The 19,661-nt window shown below is 40.6% G+C and overlaps 1 protein-coding gene across 3 annotated transcripts; it reads right to left on the reverse strand.

The window, feature by feature from the left end:
• Positions 1-2,550: 2,550 nt before the first annotated feature.
• BTBD1 (BTB domain containing 1) lies at positions 2,551-19,364 on the reverse strand. 3 transcript variants are annotated; one of them, XM_051796626.1, is made up of 10 exons: positions 18,846-19,364; positions 13,721-13,877; positions 13,373-13,478; positions 11,801-11,998; positions 11,343-11,535; positions 10,712-10,799; positions 8,055-8,201; positions 7,075-7,171; positions 5,197-5,323; positions 2,551-3,397 (listed from the first exon to the last, which is right to left on the reverse strand). In XM_051796626.1, exons 1-10 carry the CDS (start codon positions 19,244-19,246, stop codon positions 3,370-3,372), a joined length of 1,542 nt encoding a protein of 513 aa, XP_051652586.1. In that variant the 5' UTR covers positions 19,247-19,364; the 3' UTR covers positions 2,551-3,369. The 3 variants fall into 3 exon arrangements, with proteins under 3 accessions (XP_051652586.1, XP_051652588.1, XP_051652587.1); XM_051796628.1 differs by lacking the exon at positions 2,551-3,397 and adding an exon at positions 4,221-4,348 and having other exon boundaries at positions 18,846-19,287; XM_051796627.1 differs by lacking the exon at positions 2,551-3,397 and adding an exon at positions 4,942-4,978 and having other exon boundaries at positions 18,846-19,287.
• Between the last annotated feature and the right edge of the window lie 297 nt (positions 19,365-19,661).

A 19,661-nucleotide genomic window follows, 5' to 3' on the forward strand; every position in this document is an offset into this window, starting at 1 on the left:
AGATATTACAACTGTGCTTTCTGCTAAATTGCTGCTGCCAGTTATTGACAAAGTCGTCAATTATCCAGGATTATTTAGACAGATGATACCTGAAGAAATGGGGATTTAGAAACACTTGGGACTAAAAGGAGGGATAGGAATGCGCTGCAGATGGTAAATGGAGTGGATTGTAAGTAAAAGAGCAAAGAGGCCAGTTTCAGAGGGTATAATTAAATACCCTTAATTAGCATATTAAAGTACTGCAGTAAAGCCATATACTTTCAAAGCTGGATTTTAGAAAATAAATGTAACTGAGTGGATGAAAGACTAAGAACCTTCTGCCATAAGACTGGCATGGAATTTATTCAGATAACTTCTATTTTGCTAATGTTAAACAACTTAATTATATTTTAAAAAATCTACTGACTGCCTAGGTCTGCAAGCAGCAAGATATTAAATCACCATTAGATAGATTTTACTGAAATTGGTCAGACCATGCATTAGGGAAAGAGGATAGTGCTTGAGTCAATAGTAGAATTTCAAGTAGTTGAGTAATCATGCAGCTTAATGCACATGGATAAAGCAGGGACCAAGAAATAAAAGGAGGGTAGCAACTGGCACCACAGTGTTTTTAAATTGGTCTAGAAATAAGAGTTTATTTTGAGCCAGGGTTTGAAAAGTGTTTTGAAATTCTTGGACAAAGCTTCTTACAATATCACATAGCTCTGCTCTCTTAAAAACATACTCTGCTGGAGTAAGAGATATATGCTACCACAATTTTCTCAACAGAATGAAAGACATTTCACTGTGTTCATGAAGAGACAGTTGACAGGTAAGGATTTCAAGGCAAGATTTGAGGGAGGCATAAATCACAGATTTGGCTTTGACCTGTTCACACAAGTTTCTTAACTCTTCTCTACCTCACTGTTGATATACCATGGACCAGCAGTTCCTGCCTCCCAGGCATTTCAACAGGATACATATATCCACAGTTAAGATACTAGGGATATAACTGGAAGACTGCATGAAAGACATTGATAGAAGAGGCTCTCAGATATTATATATGGCAACACCCCAGTGTTATTTATACTACCCTTCTAAAATACTTTTGGTTACTCTTATTTAATAAAATTCTCCGTTCCCAGCACGTAAAGGCTTTATTTGTCACATTACTACTTTTCAAGCTTTCACTGATTAGGAAACACAGACACAGAATTCCAGTTGAAGGTGTTTAGGAAAGGTGAAGCCTCCAAAGCAAAAGTTAGCAAAGGCTAGGCAGAATGTGTTGACAATATAGAGAGGGAACTGAAAGATTAAACTGGCTACTGTAGATAATCATAACTGAAGACTAAGGTACTTCAGAGACTGCACCTGCCCACCCAGCTCCTCCCTCAGTCTGTGTCTAAAGCCACGGGCAAGTGTAATACATTATTTCAATAGAGTATACAATACATGTAATGTAACACATGGTATTAACTTCCAAAGAAATCTGTATAATGGCTGTTGTAGCATCCAACTCCAAATATAATAAACGCAGAATTCCTCAGTCTTTTTATTGCTGTTTTTTAAGTGTAGGAAATTAGAAAAAAACAACAGCAACAAACCAGGAACACTTCGTTTTGGTTTGTTTTGCCTTAATTTTTCTGCAAGACACGGTTCCCCTCTGCTGGACAAGAGCAGGTGTAACAGCAAAAGCTGTGAACCAAAACTGATGGAACAGCAAAATGAAATCAGCAGATGGAAAAGATGAGTAAGGAAAGACAACTGAGGCAATATATGGCTGCCCAAATGCCTGAGAAAATAAGGAGCCCAGGTGCAAAACATTAAGCAAACAACATTCAGAATTTAGACTCAGTTCTCCAAACAAGAAAGTAACATTTTTCATTACATCTCTAAAATAAGTCGCCTTGAAGGAGCTGTCATCTTGACAAACACCAGATCTCTAACTCCAAAAACAACTGTTGCCATATTTAGGATAACAGGAAGCAGAAAGAATTTCCTAAAGCAAAAGATTTTTGTCGGTGAAAAGCTAAATTATGAGCGATGAAGTCTGCACTGCGTGCAGCTGGTAAAGAAATTTAGTTGTAACTTGTGCATTGACAGCATTGTTTTCCAGGAGAAACCTTAAGCAGACCTTAAAAATTGTTTGTATTTTTTACTTTAGGCATTACATTTATATACATTTTTTTAATATGGCCACCACAGGATAAAGACAGGACAATTTCAGACATCAGCAATGATGCAGATGAAAAAGAAAACTCCTACCAGAGACACGTGTGATATCACATACATTTCTGGGAAATACCAGTTAAATCTTACTCTGACCTCTGAAGCATGATAAAGAGAGAAGTCCAGCCTTCTTCTCACTAGCCCTGAGACTGAAGTATAGTTGCCCATTTTGTTTCAGGCTTCTTGTTCCACTCTACAGATGACTCCACTCAGTCCTCTAGGGGTTGGAATACTACTTGTTTTTAAACCAAGGAAAGATTCTAAAAAAGCCACATTTAAGAGTAACATAAATGACTTCCAGGAAACAATTTTTTTTGTTAAAAATACAAACACAAAACAAAGTTTAATAATATTTTCCCTCCTTTTATTAAAAAGTCATTATACTTGACATACAATTGGCAAATATACATATATATATGATCGTATCTCTACTTTTAAGAGAACTAATTACAGACTATTGCAAAGTGACACCAGGTGTGCCATTGCTGGGTTCTGCATTGGTTTTTCATACTGAAAACTTCTAGGTTTGTTTCAGTTGTTCAGGTGATTCTGCTTTTAGCTTGCCTGTGTGATCAACAGCAGTGCATTGGCTTCAAATACATTTATTTTAGATGCCCATAAGTGCCCACAGTGCAAAGCTGCACACAGTACCTGCCACGAGATACCAAACAGGACATTCTTCTAAGGTCTTTACCATCCAGACTCATCCTTTTGTACCACTTTTCACATGGAAGCCTGTCACTCCAAGCCTTTCACTTTGTTAACCAAAGTTTGTTTCACCAAGAAACAAGTTTTCTAAACCACTTGTTTAGAGACCAGGAAAGAGGACAAATCTTACCAACAGGAAACTCTCCAGAGCTGAAGAAAGTTTGTAGTGACAGAAGCAGATACTGAGCCTCAGGAAAGACAAGTTTTTCTAATCAAACCTACACAAAAAACTTCAACTATACAGGAGCTATATGCACAAAGGAGGAAGGGAGGAAGAAGTATTTTTCTGTAGTCATTACCCACACTCTCAACAGCACTACATTATGTAAGAAAGAGTATCAGTCCATTTACCAAGATGCATTGTCCCATTTCCTCCTCTTGTTTTAGGTCAACTTGAAGCTTCTTTTTTCAGTTTTTCTAAAATCTCATCTGGTGTCATTGATACCGAAATCTTCACCACTTTGTCACGTGATTTACCACCCTGGTTTAGACAAACACACAAAAAAACATCTTTCAGAGAACCACCCTTGAAGGTAGGAAAAGGGTGATATTTATAAAATGTTGATGAACAACTGAAGCAGTTTGCCCATGATTCAAGAAAAAGAAGACTCAAGTCTTTGCATCTCTACCTTCTGGCAACACAGTGCTCAATTCATTGATCACATGGCCATTTACCACTATCCATTAAAAGACTTCTGTGACTGCAACATTAAACTACCAGATAAAAAAAGGTGGGTTTTATTTTTATTGCGCCCGTATGCTCATAAACGATAAATGAAAATGGCTGGAAAGACTGACTTTAAGTACAATGAATTAATAAAAGAAATTATTTATTCAGTGCAATAAATAAAACAAAGTTTCCACTTGCCAAAGTCAAGACATGTAAATTCTAAACAGACAAACTTTTGTGGCCCAGCTGTAACCCAAGCGCTTATATATGCTCTTGCTGACAGTTAAATGTCAGAAAATTTTAACTCAAATAACTTTCACAGAAGCTATTTTTTAAAAAAGAGTGAAAAGTTGTTAATAAAATCCAAATTCTCTCTGAAGCAGAAATTTTGTGAACTGCATTTCACATGAAAACAAGAGAATCTTTGAAGAACGCAGAAACAATTCTTCCTATGCTAGGTTTGTTCTCAATGAATCATGCCATTAAGTCAACTAAAAACCTTTATAAAGTGTCTTTCAGACTGAACTTAGACGCACTTTATAAAGTGTCTTTCAGACTGTACCTAAATGTGTAAGTTTCAAAGTCCTGAATTTCAACTGCAGCAGGAAAAACTGAAACGAAGAAAAGGAAGTACCTTCTCTAAAACAACGTCACTCTTCTTCACTTCTAGCACCTTAGAGAGGTAGCGACACAGCTCTGCATTTGCCTCCCCTTCCGACGGGGGTGCAGCAATAGCTACACCTACTGCCTCAGCTGTCACATCTACAACAAATATTTCAAGCATTTTACGTGTGAGATATTCAAAACATCTTTTTTTTTTCCTAAAAATGAGCGTTTATGCCTTCCAACGCATTTTAATTCAAAACCAAATAAACGTATAGATTAGCAGGGAATGACATCTTCACACTGCATAAATTCCCTTAAACTGTTGGCCAGAACAATCAAAGATAAACTTCTGACACTAAAAGCAGTCAATCCTTCAGACCGTACCACAATGCAGCCATAAGTATTAAGTTTTCTCTCAGTGGGGGCACCGTTCTGAGCTCCTCCTGATGCAGGTGTTGTTCCTGCTGGGCATCACGTAACACAACAAAAAGCAGGTTACCCCAAAAACCGCGTGTTAAATCAGCCTGCTCAGAGAGCCGTGCTATCAGTAACTTCCCTGCGTTCCCACCCGAGCCTGGACATCGCCACGGCCCCCGCCGGTCCCACACACAGTGTATGGAAGCGGTTCCAATGGGCGCACGGGCAATCCCGGGCAGTAGAGGGAGAACGCGCTTTATTAGACCTTTATTAGAGCTTTCATGGTTCTAATAAACCCGCACAGACTCTCGCGACACTAAACCACAGATGCCAAACCGAAGGTCCGATCAACTGCGTTCGCTGTTACTCCTTTAATTAAAAAAAAAAAAACCACAACCCAAACAAACCAGAATTCACCCCGTGCTCACCGCGCCACCCAGCGCTGCCCACGGAGTCCGCGAACGAGCGACCCCTGGAGCGCGGAACTTCCCGCTTCAGTTCCCTCGTGGGCTTTTGCGTGTTCCCCCCGAGACCATCTCATGGGACGGCGGCAAACCCCAGACCCCCGGCGGGGGTCCCAGACCCACCTGTGACGGCGCTGCAGCGGGCGCCGGGCTTGGCGCGCACCGCCACCCTCACGGAGCCGCCGCCCGCCGCCACCACCGGTCCCGCCGCGCCGTCCGCGCCCGCGGAGCCCTTGGCGGCTCCTTTGCCCTGAAACAGAGGAACAAGCGCGGTCACCACCCGCCCCTTCCCCTTCTCCTTCCCCTGCCCCTTCCCGCCCGCACCTTCCCGGGCATGGCCCCGCCGCTCCGCACCGGCGCCGCCAACACCCGGCGGAACCCGGCGAGGGCCGGCATAGCCCTTCCGGCAGCTCCGGCTGGGCCCGCCCCGCGGAGCCTGCGCGCTCCGGCACGGCCGCTCCGGGTGTCCGGATCCGGGTAACCGTGTGATCCACAGGGACCCGTGTGATCCACAGGGACCCGTGTGATCCACAGGGACCCGTGTCACCCACAGGGACCCATGTGATCCACAGGGACCCGTGTCACCCACAGGGATCCGTGTGATCCACAGGGACCCGTGTCACCCACAGGGACCCGTGTCACCCACAGGGATCCGTGTGATCCACAGGGACCCGTGTCACCCACAGGGACCCGTGTCACCCACAGGGATCCGTGTGATCCACAGGGACCCGTGTCACCCACAGGGACCCGTGTCACCCACAGGGATCCGTGTGATCCACAGGGACCCGTGTCACCCACAGGGCCCGGCTCAGCCCAGCCCCGCTGCCGGCCCCCCTCCCCGCGGTACCGCAGTGCTTCCAGGGAACAGCCCTTTGACGTTGTTCTACACACGGCCTTTTTGAGACACAAAACCTGCGTGACCTTCCCCATTTACACAGAGGAAAAAAAAGAAGGAAGTTTTCTTATTATTCTCCTGCATTCTCAAATTACTACTTTAGTATAATCTGGGGAAGGGTACACGAAGACATTCTATTACTACACAGTACATACTGCAAGACACTGAGTACTATATACATACAGCAATGGCAGCAAAGTATTGTGTGCAATCTGTAAAACTAGTTGCACACAAGTAATCCTTAGGTTTATACTAATTTTTTTTAGTGCTAGAATATCCGATGATAAAATAACATCATTACAAGTCTTGTATTCTCATTTTCACATTATACATTTTTTTATAGGCACATATGTATATGCAGTGGCTATTTCCATAACCAGTTCTATATTCCAAAACAGCCCTTCTGAATTAAGAGAGATTCTGGAAAGATCTGTTTGTTGCTGAAGTTGACTTAGTGTTTCTTCAGTGCAGCTGCAGATGCTCTCTGCAGTGCTAATGTCCATTAATTCTCAATGGCTCATCCAAAAAAGTCAAGGTGATGGCAATATAAATCCAGCTTTGCTGATGTACTTCAAAAAAATATAGTAGCAATCCATGTCCATAGGGTCATTCCAAGGTCATTTTGGAAAGAAGTGCAAGATGGGATTACAACAGCAGCTTTATGGTCTTTTTAGGACAGATTGGGGAAAACGTACGCAAGTTGTTCATAACAAGTAAGGATATTCCAGTTCAAAAAATGAATTTTACTACAAGAGAAACGAAGGGGTGAAAAGACAAAGCAATTAATCACATGATACTGTTTAAAACAAATAAAACAAACTTTTCAATATACAGAGTACTTTCTCCACTTGACATTTTGTTAAGAGGAAAAGCTAAATTACGTTCTGCCAATAATGATGCAGAAAAAAAAATAGTTTTTCTGGTACCCCTCAAACAAGATAGATTTGTTTTCACACAGTGATGTAATTTCAGAGAATTTTTTAACTGCCAGTAGTGAGCTGAAGTCCACTGAGACACTGACACATTCCAGATCATCATGTGAAACTAAGTATAAAATATTATTTCTGGTATCTGTCCATCTTCTATTGATGTACCGTTGTTGTTACCTGGTGAACTATAAAAGACAAAGCATGTTTTGCTAGCAGTAGGAGATTCATGGATCACTTTCTTCAAACCTTTTGTTCCATAGTGGGAATCAGGACCCTGAAAAATATCACAGGAGATTAGCAACTGAGTGGAAGTAGGCAAAACCCATAAATTGCTAAGATTCAAACACTGCTGAGTTAGGTTATTTTAGTAGTATAAAATTTCTGTACCCACATCATATAAATTATATACAAAATCACAGACAACAGAAGCAAGTGCTTGTATGTCTAACTAGCAAAAAAACATTTCTCTGATAGCAGACTTAAACTAGTTGATTTTATCCAACTAGCAATGAATACTTTCTAGTATTTCTCCTTATCACACAGGTTGTCTATATTCTCACTTAGTTCCCTGCCTCAGCTTCTTTTAATGTGCAGTATTTTTCCCAACCCATTCAATTTTGATTTCTATAACAGAGAATTATATTTAGAAGAATATTAAAAAAATCTTGAGAAATACATTTGTCCACAATATCAAGGAGAGACTTTCCCAGAACAAGTAATTCTTGTCTATTGTTTCAGCACTAATATCTAAAAAGTGCTGAAAAAAAATCTTTCTGTTTCCTTGACTCCAGCTAGAGCAGTCAAGAATCAAACTTCAATCAGTGAATCAAACTTCAATTTTGATAGACAGCTGCCAGATTAAATATTTTAGATAGTGCTTTTTCCCCACACAGAACCAGTAACTTGCATTAGGACTCATTCTAACACCTACATCATGCCACAAAGTGAGAAGGCACAAAGGATCCACTTACTAAGTCCATGCTGTGGCACAGGAGAGATATAGCAGTCTTACAAGTTACTGGGGAGTTTAACAACGCCCTTCTTTAGCCCTAAACCAAAAATCAAGATCTAGGAGACACTTTCCCATCAGAAGACTGATAAAAGAACAACTCTTGCATCAAAGTAACACTTTCTTCTCTACAGTTAGACATTCTTACTTTTAACGTTGCACAAGCTGTGTAGCAAACCGTGGGCAGAATCTCGATGGGCTCTTTGAACATAACTCTGAAGGTACTGGCTGTTCCATCACAGCTAAACCCAGTATCGTTCTGTCCTAGTGTCTGATTCTTCTCATAATCAATTATCTGTGCAAAAACATGAAAACAGTACTCTTAGGGTTACAAGCATGAGAAAGATTCTCATTGTATGCATATGAGAAGATGACAAGCAAACACTTGCCTACTCCACCCAGTGTAATTGCTGATCTTTACACACCTGCACAGCCCGCGTGAGGGAAGCGCATTCTCTGGCTGTGGCTGATATAGAAAAGTTTTTACAGATAATGTAAGCAGTCAATGATACATTCATAAAAGAAAAAAAGAACTTGTCCTGCTATGCTTTATACAATTTATTTCTAATCTAGGTTCAGAATAAAAACTACACTCAGACTACACAATATTTATTGTGCCTTCGAGTTTAGTGGCGAATAGGAATGACCAGCTACAATGTAGTAATCACAGATACTTCACTTCTTATTTTGGATTGCCAGACTGATCCATGCTGCCCAACACCTCTTGCAGGAGTTGGATATCAGAGCTTTAGAGTAGAACACTTCTCATGATTACTGCACTAAGAAGAATCCTATCAGTTTTAGTATTTTTAAATTGCCATATAATTTTTAGTATTGCTTGAGATGAAGCTTTATTCTAGGCAAAATATGCTCTATTTTTTTTCCCAGCCACAATCAATAGAAATATTAACAATTATAATGCTGAAGTCCTAAGCCCTTTTCATATAAAAGATTTATTTGCAATATACATTATCACTCACTTAAGACAAGTTTTAAACATTTAACTCTCTAAAGCTTTACTAGTACTGATGCAGCTTCAAGAAGAAAGGTAGAGGCACAGAACTTAAATACATGTCTGAAAAGATTGGGACAAGGAAGTTAATTGCAGGATAAAGAGAACCCATATAAGGTGGATGGTCTTAATCTGAACCATAAGGGTATATCTAGCCTTTCAGTTTGGATCAGAGGATCTTTTTCAAGTGAATCTTCTGATCATTCCCACTAAATATACATTGGTTTGCCTTGAAAAAACCCTAAATTCTTTTCAGATTAAATAAATCCAGCAAACATCCTGAGGGAACACACTAAATGCTTGCATCTGCTAACAGGAATTCAGCAGAGAGGTTAAAAATGAAGAGATAACATGAAGTAAAAATCCCCAAATATACACAGTATAGCTGATAGATTCTCAGGACCAACTCTTTTGTTCTAAAGATCCAACCCAGTGGCACTGTACTACTCATTTACATGGATGTAGAGTTTAAGAAAACCAAACTGATGGTACTTCAAGAAATTTGCAAGTGAGCTTTTAAATTTAGGAATGTGGAAAAGCCAAATTCCTTCAAAACCTCATTCCAGAAACACTCTGTTTGAAACATCATAACAGGAAAGGCACAACACTTTTTTTTTCTTAAGAGACAGACACAAAAATCCATATCCTTAAGTACAAAATAGTCAGATAATAATAATCATCAAATAGGAAACAGAAGATAAACTGTCATTTAAAAAGAATGCTCAGAAATTACCTGAAACAGCAGTTCCAGAACATGCTAGAAATCTACAAAATCAGGTAGGGACAACAGAATTTCTGCCTCTAAATGAAGTCACAGACTATTTCTTTCATGTACCTAATTTCCCATGCACCTAATAAATCAATGTGATGTGACAGTACCAGCTTATGAAATATACACCACAGGGTAAAATGGTGCCAGTCATGGAATGCTAATACCTCGTTAGAAAGCTTAGAACCAAAACTAAAAAGAAAACCAAGAAAAAGAATTCAAAAGGACTGAAATTCCACATTTAAAAAGGAAAATACAGTGTTGTATCAATACTACTAGAAGACAATCCTGACCACGATGTGCTAAAAGAGGTCAAACAGGCTACAAGAGAAGGAAATATGATTTTAGTGGTGCCTTCAATTACCCACTCAGAGCAGGCAAGGTTCACCCCAGGACAAAGCAGGGGTGACATTTTTAGATGCTATCACTGGCCTTTCCCTGAGCTTGCTAACCAATTGCTCAGTAGGAAGAAACACAACCCTTGATTTGGTACTGAGCGATGAGCAGGATCAGATTCAAAATTTCATAATGGAAACACTATGTAACAGTGTCCATAATATTCTTAGTCAACACTCCCATGTGAATAACAAAAGCAAATCCTCCACAGCTGTGCTAAATTTCAAAAAGACAAAAATGAGGAAGCCAGTTCAAAAGAAACTAAAAAGTAGCAATTAGGAAAATCAAATCATTATAAGAAGCATGCAGACTACTGAAGGACATCACATGCCCAAATATAGTATCAGTACATACATCTCCCATTAGGAAAGGCTTGAGAAAATGGGGAAAAAGCTGGGTGTTGGAAAACACCTGTACTGAAAATGATTAAAGGACAGGAGAATACAGGAGAAAGGGAAGAAGAGTTTCCTACTGTTCTTATTGTTGCCTAATCATCCACTTATGCCCACTGTTGAGGACAAAACACAGCTTAGATTCCTGGCCTATCAATTGCTCCCATCCAAATATAGACCAAACCTTTAGGAAGTGTAGTTCCTGCACAAGCCTATTTGAACATTATATACTGTACCTGTATATTAACTTGATAGTCTGTGGGTCCATGAATAGATCCATATAATCCAAATCCCACTATGGAAATTCTTCTGTTAACTGTGAACCTTGTAAGACACAAGCCAAGAAAGGAATTTAAACAGCTCTGGTGGATGTGTTACCTTACTCCCAGTCAAGCAGGAAAAACACTCTCACTGAAGAGCAGTGAAGTAAACTGACAGTGGCGTTGCATTTTTTTTGATAACACTTTTTATATAGATTTCAATGCTAAGAAAAATGCTTTGTCAGCTTTATAGGTTAAAGCTTTGCTAATCCCCTGAGATATTCAGCATCACTAAACAAAACATAATAAGATTCATTTCAATATCTCTAAAATAAAAACAGATCAAGACTTGGTATTTCAGAAAGGAATATACAGACAACACCCAATCATTCTAGAATGCACCCAATCCTCCCAAACCTCATTCTTTGCCCTTTGTATTTCATGTATGCAACAGCCTGTTATTTAAAAAAAGAGAAAAAGATCAAACATGCAACAGAACCTGCATGTTTGCCACTGTATCTTATGCCAAAAAGTCAAAGGTGAGTGATTTGTTCCCTTTCTACCCACACTTCTCTGTCTCTCCTTCAAATAATCTCAGAAGTCATACCTAATCCGATCACTTGTTCCACTGTAGCCCCAGCGACTCTCCACTTGCTGGAACCTGTTAATGCTGCATTCTTTTCCTCTAAGGCAACATCTTGGTCGGTCAATATAATCTACTTTAGGTTTAGGATTTACAGTAAAATGAAGAAAGAGATTTACTACTTCCCGATCTGACAAGATTCCAGATTGAGCAGGGCCTGTGGAAAAAAGAAAAAAAATTCTAAGATGATTTGAAGGATTACTCCAACTGTGGTATTTAAACCACACATATTCACAAACTGAAGACAACAACAGTATTTTCCAATGGCCAGAGTGTAATCTGCAGAATGTTTTGCTTTCATTTGTGCATCACAACCCTTATTAGTATAATATTAATAACAGAATCAAGTGTTAAGCACCTAAACACAGGTAAACAGCACAGAGATATGGTCTAACAGCAAGATAAAGAACTCCAAAACTCACCTGCTGCAAACTCTTCAATAGTCATTAATGGAAAACGGATCAAGGAAAGAGCTCTTCCAAGGACTTTTTGTTTGTTCCCGAATGTTGGAGGCAATTGTTGTCTTTGACATTCCGCTTCTGCCCAGCGAACAACAGCTCCAAAGAGCCGACTTTCTCGAATACTAAGGGTGTCCCTTTCTAGAACTGCACATAACGTGTCTAAAGAATAACAAGTTAGCAGATTTAGATCAGTTTTCATTCAAATCAATGTGTAGCTATAAAGTGCTACACATTATGTAGCCTTAAAATACTAAGTACACATTAAGAACATTCACAATAAGACAAAGATAACTATCTTTGTCTTATTATCATACATTATATGTATATATATTATACATCATTTATCTTATGGAAAAAGAAATCTCTCAATGATGCATAGACTTCAAACTAAAAATTAATTTTCCTGCTATGAAGACAGTATATGATCTATCTTCTTGATTCCTAGAGAGTGTAATCTATACCTCTACATAACCTATGTAGTGACAACCAATATTCTGAAGAATTTCCATTGCTAGGGCAAGATCAAAACTGGAAGTGACCAAGTAGTGAATGCATACTACTCAAAAATCAAGTTATTCACGATGACACTGTCATATTCTCATCTGCATAGCCATCTGCCCATCTGGATCAACCCTGGACACAAGAAGCAGTGCACACAAAACCAGTTGAAAGATATATGAAAGTGATCTTAAGCATTGCTGTATTTGCCATCCACAATGCTTGAATGTGAACACAGGATCTGAGGCAAGGTACTCTCACGTGTTTTACAGAAGCAACTTCTCGTGAGTGTATTACTCATTCTGGCCTTTTATGAATAACATGTATGCACAAGTTATCGTGGAACACAAGTCCAAAAAAAACCAGTGTTTTCATATCTGTCTTTGGGAATGTTTGTCTGCCTTAATTTAAGCAGGGCATGTTTGCAGTCATACAAAATATCATATTAGAAAGTCAAAACAGATTGAGAATTATCAAGAGTAGAGATGAACACTCACAGTTTAGGCACAAATTTTACTGAACATGAGTTAACAATGATTTTAAAATTTCTTTAAACAGCTGGAACACCTTCCTTCAGTCTGAATTTTTCCCACAATGTAGCTGAGTTGGAGTAAAATCTTAAGACACATATAGTAGCAATGAAATTAAGTAAGCAAATTTAACAACTGCTAGTTTTTCATAGGATATTAAACATAGAAATCAGCAGTTTATGTACTTATTTTTTAAAGCAGATTTCATTGATTGTACCTAATCTGTACAACTCCGAATAGAGAAATAAATGCAGGTGTGGATCCCTCAGGGATGAGGCACAACACACTCAGCAAGTGAAAGCTTTGTCTGTAATGAAAAGTGTGGTGTTACCACCGTGGGAGCCTTGAGACACCAACACTAATCAAATGGATATCCAGTGCAGTGGAACCCTGCTCAGGAGTGAAGCTCAAAGGAAAGCACTGCAGGGGTGGATAGCCAAGAAGGGAAGAAGTGCCTGGGACTCAGATGGGGGAGGGAACTGGGGTGCTGTAATTTCACACTTACCTATATCGATGTCAGTAAAGCCTTCTGCACTTATGGCATCCATAGTACTTTTGTCTATTGTGTCAAGACACAGACTAGCAAGCTGAGGTTCATCAAACAAACGAGCCTAAAACGGTAAAGAAATACATTTTAAGCATTAAGTTGACAAAGCACTCATCTTAAAAATCAGGCATTTTTACTCTAGTACAGACCTAAATTAAAATAGCTGGATCTGTCTAAGTACTCTTTGTGTTTATACCTTAAAGAGGACTTAAATTTTCTAGGGAGTACATACTTCAGGAGAATTAGTCATTTCCCTTCACAAACTGATTTTCCTAGCAAATCAAAACTAAGCTTAAATGTACCTACTTGAGTAAGCAGCATAAAGGCATTGTCTGCTCGGAGATGCTTTGTTAGGAAATCCACACAGTGTGCTTCCAGCGCTGGGACCGCATACTTCTTAGCAGTGTATAAAGTAGTCATGACTGTTTCTGGACCAATTTGAACTTCATCCGAATAAAGAAACCTACAAATCAATACACAAATACAGATCATAAAAATGTATCTTGAGAGGGGTTGTCAAAGACAAGTCTCTTTGCATTTACAAAACAGGCCAAAGATTTGCACTGTGAACATGCAACAGTTTTTACAAATGAAAAAGGTAAGTTAAAGGGTTGAAGGAAGAATATTACATTAACCTAATGGCATACATTTGTTTTAAATATGTATTACTCCCTGAGGCTGATCCGGCTGTACTAGTTATACATAGCTATCCAACTGTAAACAACAGCTGAGCTGCAGAATTACTTAACACACGAATGCAGCTCTCTCAATTCATCAGGAGGAGCTGTATTTCCAAATATCAATGCACAACCCTCTATGGCTGTATTGCTGAACCTAATTTACTGACAGTGCACACTGGCTTCCCTCTGTGAGGGGAACAGTGTCAAGGGCTTATACTGTGAGAACATCCTATATTGAAGTTACTGCTCTGTCACGTTCAGAGGAGAGCAGAGCAGATGACCTTGACTCTTCTATTCCTGCCACAGCAAAACTCTCTGGCTTGTCTCCACTGCTTGAGGCTAGAGGATTGGTTATGACTTTAGCATAAGCTGTCAACCAAAAGATAGAAGTCTCCACCAATATCAGGAAAAAAATGCTGTTTCCTGAGCAGTTGTTACTTGAGACTAGACAAGATAAGATTTATTTTTAGGTTCTGTATGGAAAATATGACTTTTTAAAAATAACTTTTCCTACAGGTGACATTTAAAGATAATTTTAGCAGTATTTCATCAGCTTTTCAGATAACAATCAAGAATAGCCTGTGATTTACAAAAATACATTTGTCCCCAACACATAGATGATTAAACATAACAAAGCAGAGCACATTAGCAAATGCAGGAATTCCAGAACAAAGACCAAGCCTTTCTTTAGTATTTCTTAGTATTTGTTGTTCAGAACCTCCCAGAAATGAAAGGCAGAGACAGAAGGTGTGTTTAGAAGGGCTTTTAAATGTAACAATAAGCAGTTTGTATTCAACAGAAACTTGTGAAAGTAAGACTCATTAAACTTGCTTGCAACATGGAGAGATCTAGATAATTGATACCTGGAATTAAAGTTTAAACTGAAGTTCTTCACTGTTTATATTTCTTATATTCCAAGGAAACTAATTCTTGGTAGTTGCTAACACACCAGTAAACACAGTATTCAGCATTAAATTTTCTGCCACATACAGGTACACATCTAGCATTACAATACTCCAATCTACTTAAACAGCCAGCTTGCACATCACTTTGGAGATGTGAATGATGCTCTAGATTAACTTTTTAAACTGGATTTACATCAAACAGTTTTTAGGAAAAATGAATTTAATTAAATGCTAACTTTTTTTTTTAAGTAAAAGTTTCATACAGTTCCTTTAGAATCGAATTATGAAAACTATGAACTATTTATTACGTGTTGATGAAAATGATGGGCTGACTTGCTAGGCTTAATTGCTGACAAATTTACTTCTATGAAACTGAGATCTCATAGGTACAGTTTTGCATACCAAATTGACAAGTTGTGCATTAATGCACTAGGACAGTGCATTTAGATTTTGGATTTAAGATTCTAAAAAATCAGTTTAAAATGCCCTAAGCTTCCTTGTATGACTTTATAGGAGCTTGGAGTCCAAAGCACATACGAGTTGAATATTAACCGGCTGTAAAAACAAACAAACAAACAAAAACCAACCAAACAAAACAACAAACCAATATTGCCATGCAACCTACAGCATAACTTTTATCTAATTAAAAAAAATATCCCAATTTGGTTTGGGAACATGATTTTGATTTTATTTCTTAAGTGAGTCCAATCTGAAGCTAACGAAGTGACACATCAGAGGAGCTCTTCTGGCTTGTGTTTCACTTTCTGCTATAGCTTGCAAAGAATCAGGGTGCAGTTCTAGGTGTGTCTTCCCTCTCAAAATCCCCCTGCTCATGTGTGCCAAGAGCTCTGTCTCTGTGCTAACTCTCCCATTTGTGGCACGCCTGGACTAGCACACCTTTGTGTTTATATCAGTGTTCCTCCTCCACTTGACTCGGTGGGACCCAAGTTCACTTATCCTTCCCCCTTCTCTCCTCTCCTTCCCTTCCAGAGACTCACAGAAACAACCTGCTCTTTAGATACTAATCTTATTGTCATCCAGCATGGAGGGACGGGGAGGTGGGGGTTTGTATGTGCAGAGTGAAAGAATGTTTTTAGTGACAAGTAACCAGAACAAACAATTTCTCCGAGTGACAACCCAATCATTCCCTTCACAGCCTCTCATACATTTTATGCTACTTTTCTTTACTCTCAGGTTAGCACTTCCTTCTCCCCTAGTCTAAACATCCTCCCAACAGCTGAAATGTTTTCACCATTATAAAAGCACACAGGAATCTTTTTTTCCAGTTAGTCATGATTATCCCTCTATTTACTGATTGCCAAAGTCCTCTACAAAGACGTTTAGAAGACAGAGTGCTAATTTGTGCCATGTCATCACTTTCCTTTATACTGTGATCAAAGGACAAGTTAACTTACTGTAAAATGTGAATGAAATTTAAAAATAATCTTACTAAAAACAACAAAATGAAATCCTAAAGCAGAATCCTACTGAGACAACTCTAATTTTCTTGATCATTGCTATTCAATTTGTAGTTAGAAACATTAAAAAAAAGCGCTGTTTCATTGGAAAACAGATTCAAACTTCATGGCTTTGATACTATTTCAGCTCCTAAGGATTCAGCTGTCAAACTACTGAAGTTTTTCCATCAAAAAAATATTTTCCTTTCATTTACAAGTAGCATTTGTCAGTAGATCTTTATGAAACACATCAGCTACAGACAAGACCTAACAAATTACATGAGTAAATAAAATAGAAATGAGCTGTGGAACATTAAATAATTAGTAAATTATCCCTAAGAAGTTTTGACTTATTTAAATGCTTCCTTTACCTGCTGTTCATTTGCTATGTGTATTCAAAGATCCTGACTTAATTTCTAGCCTCAAATTGGTCTTTGCAAACATTAAAGAAATGTCCTATAAAAGGTAACCATCACTGACAAATTTACTAATGATAGATACGACAGGCCAACAGTACAAGGTATCAATCTTGCCTCTTTCAGTCAACACCAGGGAAAAAAAATTCAGGTTGTCTTACAGTTGGTACACTTCAGAAACAGTGTTTAGGAGCATGGAAAAAGTCCAGTCCTCGTGTGTATTGAAGTTCTCCTTAGGTATGTTTTTAACAAGGTATTGCAATGGGTATTTATGTTGATATAAGCTCAAAAACTATACATAACTTGGAAGAACTTCCTAAAGAGCTGTCACAGACACCAAACCTGAGATGTTTCAACAGTTTATCAGTCTGGTGATATTTAGACAAGATACAAGCATAATCAGTTTACTGACGTAAATCCCCTGGCCATCACACACTAGCAGCTCTACCAACACAAGATGGCTTTTGTTTGCTTCTAACAACATCTCTTCATTCACTTCTACAGTTTTTAAATACCATCCTTCTTATCTTTACTTAGAAATCTCCTGTTTCTGTGTTTCTATTTATATCCAGATAAACTACTCTCATTATATTCGCTTTTCACTGTCCAGCGTTTTTTTCTACATATATATAAAGGTTATGTGTGCTTTTCATGACACTTTGTGTCATTTACTTTTAACCTTTGAAACCAACTCGCTTGAAAGACACCTCTCACTCCTCTGCACAAACTCTCCACCTCGTCACCCTGCTAAAAATCCACAAAATACAGTTCATTTGCTAATGGCAAGAGAGACACTGCTGCTGCAAGGGAGTTTGTTGGGTTTTATTTAAATCAGTTGCTTCAACTCCCATGCCCACAATTACCAAAAGGACTAGGTGACTCTTCTTCTCACTTTTCTTATCTGCTAGGCCTCAAAACAAAACGAAAGTTGCCAAGACTTTAGAGTTTTTCCCATTACAGAAAGTTTTGAGACACTACATATTTATTTCCAGGCAATAACATTACTTGTTTCCCAGATGCTTATTACAGAGAATTGTTTAATACATTTTGTAGAGGTTTTGCCTAGAAGAGTGGTTTCTTTGATAAAAACCTTCAGGTTAAGCAGTTCAGTCATACTACCATGCCACAGCCTAAGGTACAAAGAAACTATCAGTAATTCTATGAACACCATAAATTTTATTTACCACTACACTGATTGAAAAGAAATGGTAGATAAACTCATCAGCTTTGTGAGCATGACAAGTAGCAAATCCTACTCTGCCCAAATTAGAAATCACTAACTCATTTTACATAACTTTTTGCTATCACTGCACTCACAGTCTCACACTTGGGTGGTTTGTGGCTAAAAATCAGCTAGTTACTGCCTTCTGCTGTATGTTCCCCCTCCACCGAGGAGTAACTGAAATAAGTATGATCACAATGGGTGCTACTATGGTAAAAAGATATAACAATGTATTACCATCACAGACAAAGAAAAGTGAACAATAAGATGAGAAAGATTTCAAATAAGTATCAAATGAAATTAAAAGCTTGTTACCGCAGCCTCTGTCCCTTATTAGCTATTATTAGAAGATGGATGGATAGTTGCAACATCAAGGGGACCCACTAATTCCCACCATTTTACTTTAAAAACCAAAACGCGGAACCCAAAAGCCCAGCCAGACACCCAGCAAACGTTTCCCTAAATGGACAGCCAGTTGCCATAGAATTAGGGCACTTCTCTTGGGAAAAGGAGAAAGAGCAAGAAGGAACCAAAACACGTTGGTTTCGGTGGGGCGGTGTGACCTTGCGTGCCAGCCCACAAGGTGGTTCCGCGCCTTCCCAGCATCTCCCTCCACGGACGGGCACCGGGAAAAGGACGGGAACAGGATCCGGGAGAGGCCGCGGAGCGAGGAAATGACACCAGCGGCCGAGCGGGGCCGCCGGGCAGAGCCGGCCCGGAGCGCCCTCGGTGCCCGCCCGCCCCCGCTGACCTGAGCAGCGCCAGGAAGGCGGCGGGCTCCACGTCGGGCAGCTCGATCTCGGCCGAGGTGGTGGCCATGCCGCCGTTGAACATCGCGTCGAACACGGCGCTCCCGGCCGCCAGCACGAACCGGTGGGCGGGGATGCGCTGCTGGCCGGGCCCGGGGGGCGCCGCCCCGCCGCCGCCGCCGCCGCGGGCGCTGCCCTTGCCCACCACGAAGTGCACGTCGCTGAGCAGCTCGTTGGAGAAGAGGAAGGCGAAGCGCTCCCGCAGCGAGCCCTTGGTGGCCTGCCAGTTGTAGAGGGGCTCCCGCTGCAGCACCGCGCCGGCCTCGGCGGCGGCGGCAACAGCGGCGGTGGTGGCGGGGGGCGTCTCCGCGGGCGCCCCGGGGCCGCCACCCGCGGCCGCCATCGCCGCCCTCGGGGCCGCGCCGGGCCGGGCCGGGCGCTCCGTCCGCGCCCCGCCCACGCGTCACCGCCCCGCCCCGCGCACGCGCCGCGGCCCACGCAGGCCCCGCTGGGCCCGGCCCGGGGGGAGCAGGCGGTGTCCCGGGGGTGTGTTAGCCGGGATGGGTCACCCGGGATGGGTCACCCGGGATGGGTCACCCGGGGTGTGTCACGGACAGGGCCGTGTCACCCGACGGGTCCGTCAGGGCGGCCGGTGCCGCGCGAATGCGCGTCCGGAGCGGCGGGGAGGGGACAGCGCGCAGAGCGCTGCGGCGGCCGCGGGGGTTCTATCAACCTTTTACCTGGGGGAGCGGGCACATGTTGCGGCGACTGCACGTGAAATGCAAATCCATTTTGTATAATGCCCTTTTCCTTGCGGT

The sequence above is a fragment of the Manacus candei genome, unplaced genomic scaffold (assembly GCF_025592945.1).
Source record: "Manacus candei isolate 608988 ecotype Guabito, Panama unplaced genomic scaffold, ASM2559294v1 h1tg000046l, whole genome shotgun sequence".
In the NCBI taxonomy this organism is placed as follows: Eukaryota; Metazoa; Chordata; class Aves; order Passeriformes; family Pipridae; genus Manacus; species Manacus candei.